Source organism: Anneissia japonica, unplaced genomic scaffold (genome assembly GCF_011630105.1).
Source record: "Anneissia japonica isolate Jap-2015-1 unplaced genomic scaffold, ASM1163010v1 scaffold287981_len1045443_cov154, whole genome shotgun sequence".
NCBI classification, from domain to species: Eukaryota; Metazoa; Echinodermata; class Crinoidea; order Comatulida; family Comatulidae; genus Anneissia; species Anneissia japonica.
The window spans coordinates 287,206-302,594 of record NW_022695194.1 but is presented as its reverse complement, the minus strand read 5'-3'; the positions used below and the strand labels follow the sequence as shown (position 1 = coordinate 302,594).

The following is a 15,389-nucleotide window of genomic DNA, read 5'->3' as shown; positions in this document are numbered from 1 at the left end:
AAACATAATATAATAAGGTGAAATGAAATAAACAAAGTACAATATAGGCCAAATTGATATTTTGAGAACGAAACACTAAAATTGATAACGAGAAAGTTAGCAAATCGAGATTTGTAGGCCCTGTACTACAGGACTAGACTATTGTTTAAATCCAACGGTGAAAATTGTTCTCGAATCTCGCCAGGTAATTTTAATGAGGATACCAGACAGGAAGTGAGAAATGTTAACATATCGCAGTCGCAAAGAAAAATTCAACTTGACGTAACATACGTAACATGCATGTGACGACGTTAGAAGAGGCTTTGCCGTTCGAGCTTGAAAAATTCAACTTATCGTAAGAATCGTAACCGGCTTATTTTGTCTGCGGCCCAGCACGATCAAGACGCGGCTGTTTTTGTCCAACTTAACTCATAACAGTCGTAAGAATCGTATGAATCGTAAGAAATTCTGAACTTTACGTCGACAGGAAACCAGGCTTAAAGTGTCGCACATTTTAACAGTAAAGCTAGAAACCTTAAGTAGCAGCAACCAACTAAACGGCTGTATATTAAAAATTACAGATACTGTTCAAATGTTTCGTTGAATAAATTATTTTAGTTCAATAAAAAGAATGTTACCGATTCGTCTGAGCTTTTAAGTTCAACGATATCTTCTAAAATGTCCGATACGATCATAATGGCATCTTTATCCAGATTAGTAGCATTGTTTGTAGTAATTGCAAGTGCATCGGCGACAGCTGCAACGTTGTTTTTAGTAACCTCTATCTAGAATAGTGTAAAGTCGTTGTAATTGAAACATTACAAGTATATCATGTATCGCTTACGTGCGGTGGATTGAAATTTTCTAAATATTTATTCAAATAAAATATTATTACTTTCAAAAACTTTCTTATCGAACATAAATTGTAAGTTTATTACTTCATTTATATTTTGAATTTGTCTTGATGTGTTTCCCATTCCACAGTCCAAAGGTTTAATGTGACTCCATCTAGCACCCGATACAAAATCTCCTCCACAGTAACGTGTTGCTAAACTAACTGTAATACCTATAAAATACAAAATTTACTGTCTAAAGCAAGTAATCAATAAATCCTGCAAACAGGGCAAATATAAATTAAATACAATATATTTATTTTGTTTACCCTAAATTAAAGACCCCACTTAGACGTGTTAAGCAGTTGTTTCTTCTAGAATTGTCTTCAGAAAATACCATATCGTATGGATTACCTCAATTTGTGCTAGTACTGATTATTTTTATCTTAACCATTATGGTTGTCATCATTGTTAACTATTTGCCATCGTCGTCGTCACTTTGTTGTAATTTTATCAAATCTTAATTTTTCAAAATAGCAATAAAACAGGATTGTTCTGCAACAGAATACAATTTTAGACTTTTTCTTACTTACTTTTTTTTGTAGGAATGCGTAGAATAAGACCCACTAAAGTCTGTAAAACTGTATGATTCCAGGCCCGAAAATCACTCGCTCTAGACAATTAGTTTCTAGTCATTGAAGACCTAAGAATAGCTAAGATTTATCACAAACCTTGGTCTGAGAAGAGAGGGCAAGTTTGCATAGATTCTGCAGTTGTGCCAAGCAAAGTATCTAGGAAACTATACAGAATTCCGTCTTGGAACACATCCTCTCCAACACAGATCGCTATAGAAATAATATTAGAAAATAGGTGATTAAATAAAAAAAAACAGTAAGATTTATATCATTATTCGACTACTAAAATGTGACTGACAAAATATGCACTCAAATTAATCATCTCATGAAAATAAACGTACATATACTCATGACAACAATACTGCTAGGGTCAGTTTCGTATTCTGGTAATGATAATAAAGAGTCGTTTATCATCACATTAATAGCTGATACATTTTGAAGTTGGTCTGTGAAATACAGCTCCATTTCTGTAATGACACTTCCAGACTCTATACTTGAGACGAACATTCTGAACGGGATAACTAATTCACCTTCCAACTGAAAATATAAGGGTAAGCTACATTGAATATCAAAGCATGCAAAAGTACCTAATTCAAAGTTGTCTGGAATGGCGAAGTATTGTATACAATACATCTCTTAATTTTATTCATTTCTATACAACAAACTTATCCACCTGTCTTGTATTCACATGTGTCTTGTCGGGCCCTAATATAAGTCCTTTTTTGCCCATCATAACTTATTAAACACAATTGCATAGGCTTAAATTCATTATTTAAAAAAATATTGGTTAAGGAAAAATTCTTACTGGAACTTGTAAGAAGGATTATATGTGAATTTGCAACACTTCTTCATTAGGAAGGCACGACGTCTGTCCTGAAGTTATTAATAGTGGGAGCATTTTCAGCCGAATTTTAAAGAATATTCCATGTATTTACTCTGTTTATAAAACATTATTCTAGTGTGTTACGGCATATTTTTTTCTGAATCATTACATTGTGACTTCGTAGGATTATACTTGATTCATTCACGGAGATTAGTGAATGATTGTATAGTATATGATCGAGGCCGTGCATAATCTTGAAAGCTTGTAACATGTCCACAGGTAGACGTCGAAAGGCAAAAGTTGGCAAACTTAACTTTGTATGTCGGGTTTCATAAAGAAGCTGGGTAATAGATGAAATAATTTTTCAATTCTCCAAAATTGGCTCCAAACACAGTTGGTATATTCCTACAAGTGCTTAGGAAAGAGGTGTGAACATTTCTTCAAAAATATAATTTGATGAGATCAACATTCCTTTTTTGCATAATTGACAGCTACTCCAACACTTTAACTAAAACTTCAAGCTATGATCGAAGATCATGCAAAGGGTTTTTTATTTTATTTCCAACAATTAAATTTTGTCTGTTGTCTGTTTCCCACTCCTCATACTGTAGGTAGGTGACAGTTTTCATACTGCGTGCCACAGTGAATTACCCCATATATATATATATATATATATATTTATATATATATATATTAAATTGCCAGACAACGGACCATTTGCTAAGACTATCCAGAATTTTTTGTGAAGTTTCTCAATCATTAACCACCCATATAAGGCCGGTTTTTTTTTCTTAATTTCCAACAATAAAATTTTGTCTGTTCCCCAGTCCTCATGCTGTAGGTAGGTGACAGTTATCATGCTGCGTGCCACCGTGAATTACACCATATTTATATATATTAAATTGCCAGACAACAGACCATTTGCTAAGACTATCCAGATTTTGTTGTGAAGTTTCTGAATCATTAACCACTCATAGGGCCGGGTAAATACCTTTGTATCATCTGCAAACATCTTTAGATTCACATTGTGCATTCATACGCTGTGTATTGGCTAGGCCTAATTTATGGCTCTGTATCATATTATTATTATGATCCCTTTCCAGCTTAATTTTGGCTTTCTGTGTTTACATTTCACTTCCTTTGCAATAGTCTACCAAGTTTTAAATACCATTCTGTTATTTCCCTACAGTGCATAATCAAAACAATAAACATTATGCAGTACCAATTTGTGATAATCTTATGGTGCAAAATGTAATAATTTAGAGCTTTTATCTGTTGCCTGGTTTGCTTGAATCCTCTTGTGACAATGAATTTATGACCACCCAAAATGAAAGTTATCCATTGCATCCTTTTTTAAACATCACAGCAACACTAAACAAGCAAGCTTTCTCTCGCCTCAATACTGGAAAATTAGCATACCATTAAGTGTCATGATAAGGTGGCTATAAAGTATTTGTAAAATATTAGTAATAAGTGAGTAAGTTCCTGAATATGTGTTTGATATTTAGTTTAGTAAAACTTTTAGTAAACTTTTTACTTCACGGCCTATTTACGATTCCAGGCACCAAGCCTCGGCCCAGCAGCCCAGCCGCGCCAGGGACAACCTTGGACCAACATACCAATCCTGGAAAAAAACTTTTAATCATGAAGCCTCCATATGTATATACCGACGTTCCGCAAATTATGGTCCGCGTCCAAAATTTGGGCCGCGAAACATTTTTGGAGGGCCGCGAAGTCGTTTGGAAATGGGAAAAAATAAAATAACAAAGAGACGTTTCATCATGGACAAAGTTTTTAATAAAGCGAATGCGTCGCTTGCACATGCTGCTAAAGTGCCAGTGACGCGTGCTATTTTAGATATAAGCGGTTTTTGTGTCTATACCCCCTCGGGAGCTAGACACTATGATCGATCCAGTAAATCCGGTATGGAGGAATGATGGGATGAGTCATGAGCTCTAAAGATAAAAATAAATATAAGATCTGTTCTAGAAAGATCACTACAGTAAACACTGTTGAACACCACACAGTTCTTGATAACCGAATGCCCATGTGGATACTTTATTACTAAACATAATACCTGTATAGTAAGGTAGTCTTTCAAATACGGAGTAACAGAGTGTGTGTAAAAGTTTTTGGAAGAAGGAGAAAGCTATGACGTGTATGGCTGAACCGTGTTTGGTTGAATTATGGTAGAAAAAAAAACAATCAATAATTGTTTGGGTGGGGGAGACAATGTACGGTATTATTTATTTAATAAAATTATCAAGAAAAATATTCATTCTAAAGATCAATTGAACAAAATTAATATCAAACGTACACAAAAAGAAACCAAAGGATTGACAAGTTTGATGATTAGCACCATTTTAAAAAATTGTGTTTTTTTTTTTGTTTTTTTTTAGTTAATGCTGCTTCGTAAATAATTACTTCGGGTGAAAGTGAATGTTTGGTGTTTAAGATGGATGTCTTTTAAGCCCAATGTCTTGGGTCAAACCCTCTCACTACATATTTTCCACAACTATCAACTGCTCTACTGTCCAAGCCTTACAAAAAATTAGTTAATACTGCTTCGTTCCATTCATGTACTTGCTATTGGACGTAAAACAATTACTTTGTAAAAATGGGTTTAAAATGGACACAAAACGTCGATCCGTTTTGTAAAGTTTTGTAATAAAGTTAATCAATTAAACAGAAAGAAATATAAAAATGTGTGTAGAAATTTGGGCCTTATACCTTATATATAAAGAAATAAAAGGACTTTTTTTTCGGCCACACTGACAAACGTTTGATTAAATCCACATTACATATACTTTCCTGAATACCTATAGATTAACTTGATATGAAATCATATGAAATATACATATTATGCTAAAAACAAATAGGCTTACAAACATGCTGTACTTACATACACATAAGCATATACATGTAAATGCTTATGCCAACAAACAAGCAATTATTTACTTGTAAATCGTAGTACAGTAATTGAAATCAACCCTAATAATAAAAGATTAAGTAAGGAAGGCTTTAAACTTACTGCTGTTTCTAAGTTTTTCGTAAAGTTCTTGAATACCTCACTCTCTTTGTCTTTATAGTCTTGTTTGTAAGGAATTTGGAATTTAACATGTACTCTAAACGTAGATGTACCTATGAGAAAAATATAAACATTAGAAAACAATGTCGACCAGCTCTACAGTTGTTGGTCAACTAGACATTATATTCAGTAAATATTTGTTTGTACTAGTACAAAAACTAACGTCAATATGGAAACTCATGTCATTGCACTACAGTTACTTTTTAATACATTTGTTTCAGATTAATTAATATTTAATAAAAAAAAAAATGTTTCTAACTGTTTGGCATAAAAAAAAACAACAACAGTATTTTACTTGCCTTTGAGTAAAACAGTTGCAATGTTCGATGTCACTTCCTTTGAGTCCTGGGATCTAAAACCTAGACATATGTAATCACCCTGATCCTGCTCTTCTTCTAGCTGTAAAGTATAAATTGGCCCACTGCTAGGAATACGTTTACCATTCTTATACCAATTATAAAACTCGACGTTCCTTATATTACATTCCAAAGTTGAAGTCAGTCCAACATTATTAACTTGAGATTTTGGGTGACGGATTACTTCTGGATCTGTAAAACCAAACAAAAATTGTTATCTGAGGCACAGAAAATTAGGCTACTTAGATAAATATACAGATAAAATACACTTACTGAATATAATCAGCTAAAATGCAATTTTAAACATAATACAAACCACCAAAAAACTCCGCAAAGCAAAGTTCAGCTGCTCTGTATTGGGCGTCAATGTCGTCACATCCGGCATTCAGTTGACTGGAGATTAGTCCATTCCAATCCCTAATGAATTGCTGGCATTCTTGTGACCCAGTGGAACAAGTTATACATTTTACTTCCAACATGTCACTATTCAACTGATGTGTTGGTTCTGTAATACTCAGAGTGAATTCGTATCGAGACGTAGAGTTAATTTTGATTGGTTGGTCGAACGAAAAATGTATTGGAGTGCTATTATGATTGTTTATTATTCCGTCAAACACCTGCCTATAAATAACAGCACCGGACATTACGTTTGAGATTACCATTTCTATAGAGAATACTATACAGCAAATTTGTTCTTTAGATGAGAACGAGTAAGAGGATAATGAAGCACCGAACAGTACAGTTTTACCATACAAATAACCGGTGTAAGTCAATCCATCTGACGTTTCATTGCTTAAAGAAAGTTTCTCTACTGTCTCATTATAGCAAACAGAATTTGAAACTGAAAATTCTTGGGATAAGTTGTAGAAATCGGTACAGAATGGATCTGAAATATAAAAACACAACAAATATACATTAAAAATGCGTGTGTTTAAATCCCATTGCTTTTTCTATTATTATTCAACTTTCCATAATAAATGATCAATGTTTATAGGCTATAATTATATGTGAAGGTGGTGGTTATTACGACTGGGAAAACGATAATGACAACAATTTTGAGAATATTGTTGATAATAGTAATGGCAATAATGACAATTATCACAGAGGTACAGGATCGTTAAGACTTTAAAACAACGGGTCCTGAGCCTGATCCTTACTACTCTGTTGAACGAATCGTTAACCGGATCTTTAGGCTCGGACGACAACGGATCTGGTAGCTGATCTTTAGCCACGGCATTTGTTATTACATAAACCAATACTGTCATCGACAACAGTATCCCACTGTCATCAGGTTCTCAATTGCAAATGGGCAGGACTACGGCTTAATGGACGTTCATGATGCTCAATTTGTGGCACTTTTTTGTTCACAAATAATTTTTTTTCTTGAATGTGAAAATTGAACATCGTATAACTTTAACACAGTAAATCAGTATATACAAGTCTCAAAAGGCGACCACACTAATCTGTACGTTATTATAACCAAACACTTATTTTATTTATTTATTTATTTTAAATTTAATTGATGCTGCTAGTTAATTCAGAAAAAGATCGCGCTAAAGTCACCTATGTGATGATTTCGCTAAACACCAGAGGAAAAAAAATCAAAAAAAATTTCGAATACTAAAATAATAATATTATTATTATTATCATCATTATCATATTATTCATACGAATTATTAGGCCACATTTTTGCAACAAAACAATCAAATTTAATCGGCTCATATTCACTGCAGCGAAGTGACCTTCAGAAGCATTTGTTATTGTTTAGACTGGCTGATTTTATGAGGAGTAATTAATAGGCCAACCTTTGGTTTTTATGCATTGTTTGATTCTTAAATAGTATTATTAACTGTATTACTGTTCTACTTTAACAATTTTACAATTTTAGGCTAGGCTATTCTCGCTCTTAAACGAAAATGTTGCAAGAAGAATCCCTATGTTATTATTATTATTATTATTATTATTATTATTATCATCATCATCATCATCATCATCATCATCATCATCATCATCATTATCACCATCAATATTATCATTATTGTTATTATAAAATCAACCAACCTACTGATGATAAAATAATTAAATATAATTAAATATTTTTTATCTTACCTTCTAGAGAGATTACTACATCTTCACTTAGTAGTTCCTTTAATACGTTTTCGGCGTGACAAGCAAATCTATAAGTAATACCACACAGAAATATTGAGTACAAAAGTGCAAACATTACATAGATTCTAGATTATTTGTTAAAAGTAGAGAGGGTGGGGCAATTTTTTTTTCCAGAATTTCTGATAGTTTAAGTCGAAATTTTAGAGCATAACGCTCTAATTTAAATGGTAAAAATAGCACTCTCATACTTTAAAAAATATTAAATTGCCGTTGTCATTTGATTATTAAATTTCAATTTTACTTCAAAATACACTGACTTATAATGAACCCTAACCATAGCTGTTGCATAACATCTTGTAATTTACTTGACACTTTTCAACATCAAAATTTATGTATATCAAGGAAATATTGGTGGTTGAGGCCGTGGTGGTAATTGTAAATATGTATGTTTGTCTATACCTTGTCGTTGAAGATATGTCTGCTAGTTGATAGATTACTTGTGAATTAGATGGCTCGCCGATAAAATTATTGTCAGGCTCGGTTTTATTTACCCACTGAACTGTTGGCGTTGGCGCTCCGCTTGCAACACAATACAAGGACACTACTCGTTTTTCTTTGATGTTGACTTTCATGTTGGCACTGATCATTGTAATAGATGGTTGAACTAAGCAACAAAAAAAAAAAAAAGGAATAAAACCGATTATACAAGAAATACCACCAATACTGAGTGGTTATTAGTGAAGAGTTCTTGTATCATCATCAAACCTATAATCTTCAAAGTTTTTGGTTAGGAATATTTTCAGTCAAATACCAACATATATTTTCGTATTTTTACAGGATAGAAATGAATAGTTTTGATTGATTATAAATATTTTTTTTACTTTGTTTTATACAACAAATATACTGTATTTGTATTGTGGTGGTATTATTAAAGATAATAAACATTCTTTTCGCGAAACTATTTTATACAGGATATAAAATCAAAAACAAAACGGTTGTAATCTGCCTCAGTAGAAACTTATTTGATACGAGATGTTTCGGGCATAGACCATCATCAGATTTAAAGAGCTGTGACAAAAAACAGATAAATTTGTAGCTGTGCATTAACAAAGATATAACGTGACCATCCAATCAAAAAACCGATAATAAGCAGTCTTACGAGCTCATGCGCCGTAATAAACAAAGAACATAAATAAAACAATAGAACAATGGGCCAGGCACTCAAATGGAGTCAAAACACATTAGAGAGCGTTAACCAAGTATTATGGTGTAAGAAGCACAGTATAGCATAAAATCATATGAAAAAGAAAAAAAAAAAAGCAGGCGTTGTAACAAATAATGCGTGTTATATCTAATAAATTATACCCATTTATAATTACCTAAAAAACCTAAACGATGCGTTCATACCATTAGGTGTAAGAGTGCCAAGTTTGAAAAAAAAACTCGTTCCTTTAATTTCTTACGAGATATTTATAAACTGTGACAAATCTTAACACCGGTGACTATTATGTCAGAAAGTGTATGGTTAATGAGCAGCAACTGGGTGTGTCCAGGTGTTGGTTTTATAGAACGTACATGTTCCGCAAATTTATCTCCCAATCTACGCTTGGTTTCACCAATATAACATTTTTCACAATGAATTCAGTAAATAAGGTTCCCGATCATTGAAGAATTATCTCATTTCCGTAGCTTTATTGTCGAAATCATCGTCATCGCTGCAGATACGTCTGAATCTAACCAGTTGCGAATAGCGTATGGCATCTTTTAAGTCGGAGGATGTGAAGAACTGTAGTTGTGATATGTATGGGCATCGGTGTCCTTGTAGTAGATCGATGTAGAAAAACCAGTTCTACCGATGAATAATATGATGTTGGGGAATGGCACACATTTTTCGGATATTTCATAAGTGAATTTTATCGCTGGATGGAAGCCGTTGGCGTAGGTTATAAAGTCATTCAATTCAGTTAATGAGCCAGATGTATTGACAATACAGTCGTCAATATACCTATAAAAATATCCGGTTTTTCCCCTTTAAATGATTGCAGAAGATCGTGTTCCAAATGACCCATAAAAAGACAAGCAAAATTAGGAGCCATCTTACTTCCCATGCTCACTCCCCATAGTTGACGATAGTACTTTCCGTTGAAATTAAATACGGCAGAAGTAAGTACCAGTTCAGCTAGAGGTAAAATAACAGATGAGGTGTACTTAGTAGAATGATCCAGTTCAAGAAAGCATTGCAAAGAAGAAGACCGTCCTGGAGGGGAATTGATGTATAATTTGCATTATGCATGTATTATAGTGAAACAACGTCCATCGTAAATATATAGCCACTGTCAGTATTAAATTGAAAGTCTTGAAATATGATACACACAGATATATATATATATATATATATATATATATATATATATATATATATATATATATATAAGGCACTAATCATCAGAAGTCACGGTGCCAAGCCTATCAATAAGTAGTAATAATGAACTGTAGGCTATATAATATCATTAAAAATTATCTTACTTATTATCTCTTATTTAGTACCTCTTCCGAGAGATCAAACGTTTTGTTACCAACGTACAGTTAAGGGTGTATCTTCAGATCTTTGATCATTACTGAGTGCACCAATTAGTAGTGTTATTGGTATGTACTCCCTTGAACATGTTTAGAAAGATAAAAAAAAATACCCTTTGGGTCTACTGGACGCAACTAAATCAAAGTGCTGTGGTCGAGTTGGTAGGGCGTTCGCACAGTGAGCGAAAGGTCCCGTTTTTAAGTTCCGGTGGAGGCATAAATACATAAAAAATGGTTTTACTTACTTAGACATTGCTCATACAGAGGATCGATTACACTGTCTATGTATGTGACTTCACAGTTATCATTTCTATCCTGGTCACTTGTCTGTCTCCAATTAGCGTATTTTTTAATACATTCCTTATCACAATTATTGATAAGAGTGGTAGTCTCCAAAGTTAGGCAGGCACCTCTTTGATAACATTTTGAATAAGAAAGTTTTAATTGTTCTGTGAAACCATCGGGTAGAAAAGAAAGGGAGACCAGTTGACGATTCAATCCCATAGTGTAGATATCAGTCAGTTTCTTCACAAACCTCGTGTTTCCATCGCCGTTTTGGTATGAAATCTGTAAGAAAATATATCAAATTGAGATTTTTGAGTGTCACTAAAACGACAGCTATCTTATTGACCTCTTCTTTTGTAATCTTATACGTCTTTCAATTAGAGATAGTACTTACTGATATTTGGACCACTATTTAGTGTAGCTCTTAATAATATTTTGCTTGAGAAATATCGTCTTCTATCGTAATGTTCGAAGTTGAATGAATGAATTAACTAATTTAAAATATAAAATTAAATGAGTTATAGTTAAGATAGTACGGTACCCAATACAAGCTATTCATACTGGAACTTCCGAAAGTGAATAGTTAGAAATTGTACAGTGTCGATGACTGACACTGATTTTAATATTTGAATACAATTTAAATATACTGATTGATTGATTGCTTTTTTCACACGTTCATGCCTATACTAACTGTGCGAAAAACGAAATTATAAAATAAGAATAAATTCTTGGCAACATTGAGCTATTAGTCAGTAAAGACATGCAACCAAATTCAAGACCTGTAAAGAATCATGTAATGTTTGCTTTAAACCGGTTAATGTGAAACCACCGAGTTAGAAAATGTTATTTTTAGGGACAATCTTATATTTAAAAAAACCAAAAAACGGAAGTCATATATAGTAAAATCTAAACATTTCCAGGTGTAACAAGACATATATTCTACATGACATAAAATGTCTGGAAGCTATCTTTTACCTTAAAAACATTCTAACTCTTCATTTTAATTTTGTTAAAAGGTAGTTTTAATATCGCATACAAGGAAAACATGCAGAACATGTCAGAAACCGACATTAACCCAGTGTGGGTAGAAACGACAGAAAGAAGATAAAATTCTCCAATACTGTATTTACTATTAGGATATGTACTGTCGTGCCAAAAGTGAAGTTTAGAGTTAAACGAAAGTACATTGAATCAATTTCCAAAATTGTAAATATAGTATGTTTATTCATACTCATTAAATTATTCAATAATACAAAGAAGACCTAACAGTTGCAAAAACAAAAAAAGCTCCTTCACTGACCTAAAAAAACAATTTCTCTAAAAATGTTCGCAACGCATCATTAAAACTTGACAATTTTGGTTTAAACATTTTAATGATGAACAAGCTATGAGTCCTATTATACACAAAGGAAACCACCACCGGGAAAATTGCAGGCTTTTACTTGCTTTTCAATGATTACAAAACATTATACTATAATATATAGCAATTGTTAAATACCGGTATATAATGGTTAACCGCGAATTTGCAAGTGCATGTTTGATCCGCAACAATCCATACGTCATTTTGAATTTGTGCTATAATTATTTATTATCAAGTCATATTTAAAAGTAAAACATACCCTTAATAATTAAACCAGAGAATAGGAGTGCTGTTTTGCCCTATCTGACGTGTTTTCGTACCGAATACTCGGTACGTCTCCAAATACTAGCAAAAAAAAAAAATTGCAAGCGATTCGGGTAAGAATTGAACCCACAACCTCCAGGTATCTAGCATGATGTCTTAACCACTAGACCACCGAACTTGCAACTTCCGAACGTTTTGTAAACTTCAAATGTTGATTAACCTTGCATAAAATTGATTGTACAGGCAACATAAATTATCAGCTTATTTTGCAAAATTCTGTTACTATAATGTTCAACGTCGATTATTTAATATTATTTTTTTGTCAAGGTTATGAGACACCAAATCAATATTATTGTTGTAAAGCAGAGGTCTTCATTTGGCATTAGAAAGCTTTTGTTAACTCCGATGAGAACCAATCCGCCGGGGAAAGTGCACACATTTGTAAATGACGTCACCAGTTTAGGCCTAGTTTTAATTTTCAGCTACTCGCAACAAGATATTCAGCCACTGGATTCCATGCGACTGATCGTGAGCCAGAAACTGCATGTATTTGCAACAGTTAAATAAAATTTTATTATATTCTATATTAATTTATTGTATACTACCTTGCGAATCATTATAATACTGCTTGCAAATGAACTAAATTCATTTGCAAAGTTTCACATAAACAATGTATTTGTACTACTGGCTAAGCCCTGGCCATTCCCTGTGATTACCCCGGCTGTAGCAACATGTTGTGCTGCCACCAAGGGTTTGGTTCTCGAGGAATGCGAAACGGGATAACGAGAACAGGAAATTTTCTTTGTGGATTAGTTCTCGACGGAGATACCGAAAAATCTCTATTATTGGTTCGAAACCTTCAACAATCGTATTCCCCCTCTAATGACGACGGTGGTGATAACAAAACTATTGTTGTAATACATTATGTTTTTATTTACTTATATCATATTATAATAATAAATGTTTTAATGCTTTTAAACAAAAACTATTCCAACATACAATGACTTCTTTTCCAAACGACACTGTTAAATTGTATGCCTATTTATTCATTATAAAAGACAACAACACAACCTGTGTTTACAAATTTTTTATTTGTTTCTAGAATGCTGGTTCTATTGATAATAGGTTTGAATTATTTAAATGCTGATATATTGCTTGTGTTATGTTGTTTTACATTACTTGCGCTCTAATATGTTTAATAAATTCGTACCAATCTTTATTTTCGTTGTCATTTTTTCCCAAGTACAATCAAAAGAGCATCTTTATAAGATTCAACTTTTCAGACAATCAACCAATTAGCATTGGTTTTGCCTGATTGCCTGTTGTAATTTTAAATTATACATTTTTGTTTAGAGTAAGTCTGTTTAACACTGATTTCTAAAAAGGTTTATGAAACGGTCTATACAATTAATGTGTTAGAACTTAAGAAAAAAAAAACCGAGGCCATTTTAATAAAAATTAGTCAAGAAGTCATTAAATTAAAGTATTTCAGAATTTATAAGTGACAAACATGTTCATAATAAATTATCAATAAATCAGCATAAACACTTTGCTTTATGCTTCGTTTATTTAAACCCTATACTGTATATCTAAAAAATATAATCTCACCTTAAAATAAAACACTGGTGTTTCATTCTCACTTTCGGAAAGCAATGCTACAAACAGTGTTCCATCACTTGAAATATCAGTTCCCATGTATGGATCAACGTCAACTATTATCTAATGAAATCAACAAAGAACATTATTACATTTAAACCGGTCTTTACCGTGTCTACTCTGAGTTTAGACATGATTGGATTGAATGTTGCTAGTTTATTACTATCAAGAGTTTACGGTTTGTGTATATATACCGTACTTTTGCACAATAATCTAATTGTTTAAATTATATTTGTCTGCGGTGGCTGTGATGTTGATAAAACTTTACTGACTGAATTATGCGATTGCTTTGAAAAGTGTTCTTAGAAATAAAAATTGCATTTTGAACTTAATTTTAAGAAACAATCTCCGTGCCACCAATGTTTAGTCACCTGTGTGATGGGTATCTTTCTAAAATGTTTACCAGCACTAAATCAACGTTTAGTATTGCTTGAGTTTTTACTTTTATGTTGAACCATAAAACGTTTGGATTTTTACAAAGCATGTTCTTTGAAAACCACGATTGCACATCTCTTAAACACATTTCTGCAGATACCTTACCCTTAAGTGTAGCTTATTAAATATTTTTTTATATGGGTAAACATGATAATTTAGCAGTGCTGTCGTATTATTCTGCATAAATGCCTGAAAGAGCGATACCAACGGAACAGCAACTGACCAAGTATTAATCCTTGAGGTACACCACAATTCAGTTAGCATGGTTTAATGTATCTTGCTTGAAACTGACAAAAAAAAAACCCACTGTATTCTAAATGTCAGGTAGGACTTTAAACAATGCAGCATTATGCCGTCGATCCCGTATGATGAGAGCCACTTTAGCAAATATCAGAATGACTTATTTTATCGCATGCTATTAACAAATCAAAGCAGACCGATACTACACGATCACCCATGTAAATTATAAACATTATTACGCCATTGTGAAACTTTAACTAGTAAATTTTTATTATGCATAAAAATTAGCCAAATAAGATAGAAATGACATAAAAAGCCAATTAAATCAGGTGCTACGATATGATAAAGTTCAATCCAGAGAAATATATACATATTGTATATTTCATTTAGAGCCTCAATGCCAACATAGAAGTAAACGTACCTAAAGCCGAAATAAGGGATAAAAATCCAAACAGTGTTCGTTAGATAAGATTACATCATAAGAACCAAAAACAATTTGTTTCCAAAAAACTAAAGACATAGAAGCAAGACGGTCATTTGCGATCAGCTCTCACGGGACAGGTCACTCTCGTCGTAAAATATTGTTACGAATAAATAAACATAAAATAACACCAACAAAGGGAAAGGTATTATAATAACTTATTTCTCTTAATCAAGAATTATTAACTTTTGAATATAATATTGTGTGTTAAAAATTGTAGGTAGTACATTTATATGACATTTATAAATTTGCATTGAATCAATTATTT

At 32.7% G+C, this 15,389-nt stretch overlaps 1 protein-coding gene across 1 annotated transcript in view; it reads right to left on the bottom strand.

The window, feature by feature from the left end:
• The window catches only part of LOC117101410, a 37,470-nt gene that overhangs the window by 12,964 nt on the left and 9,117 nt on the right, over positions 1 to 15,389 (bottom strand). The window contains exons 5-11 of the mRNA XM_033241389.1: positions 13,918 to 14,028; positions 10,646 to 10,967; positions 8,283 to 8,487; positions 7,824 to 7,891; positions 6,031 to 6,600; positions 5,658 to 5,906; positions 5,302 to 5,411 (exon numbers count right to left, since the gene is read on the bottom strand). Coding sequence (XP_033097280.1) covers positions 5,302 to 5,411; positions 5,658 to 5,906; positions 6,031 to 6,600; positions 7,824 to 7,891; positions 8,283 to 8,487; positions 10,646 to 10,967; positions 13,918 to 14,028 — 1,635 coding nt within the window. The remainder of the gene's footprint in view (positions 1 to 5,301; positions 5,412 to 5,657; positions 5,907 to 6,030; positions 6,601 to 7,823; positions 7,892 to 8,282; positions 8,488 to 10,645; positions 10,968 to 13,917; positions 14,029 to 15,389) is intronic.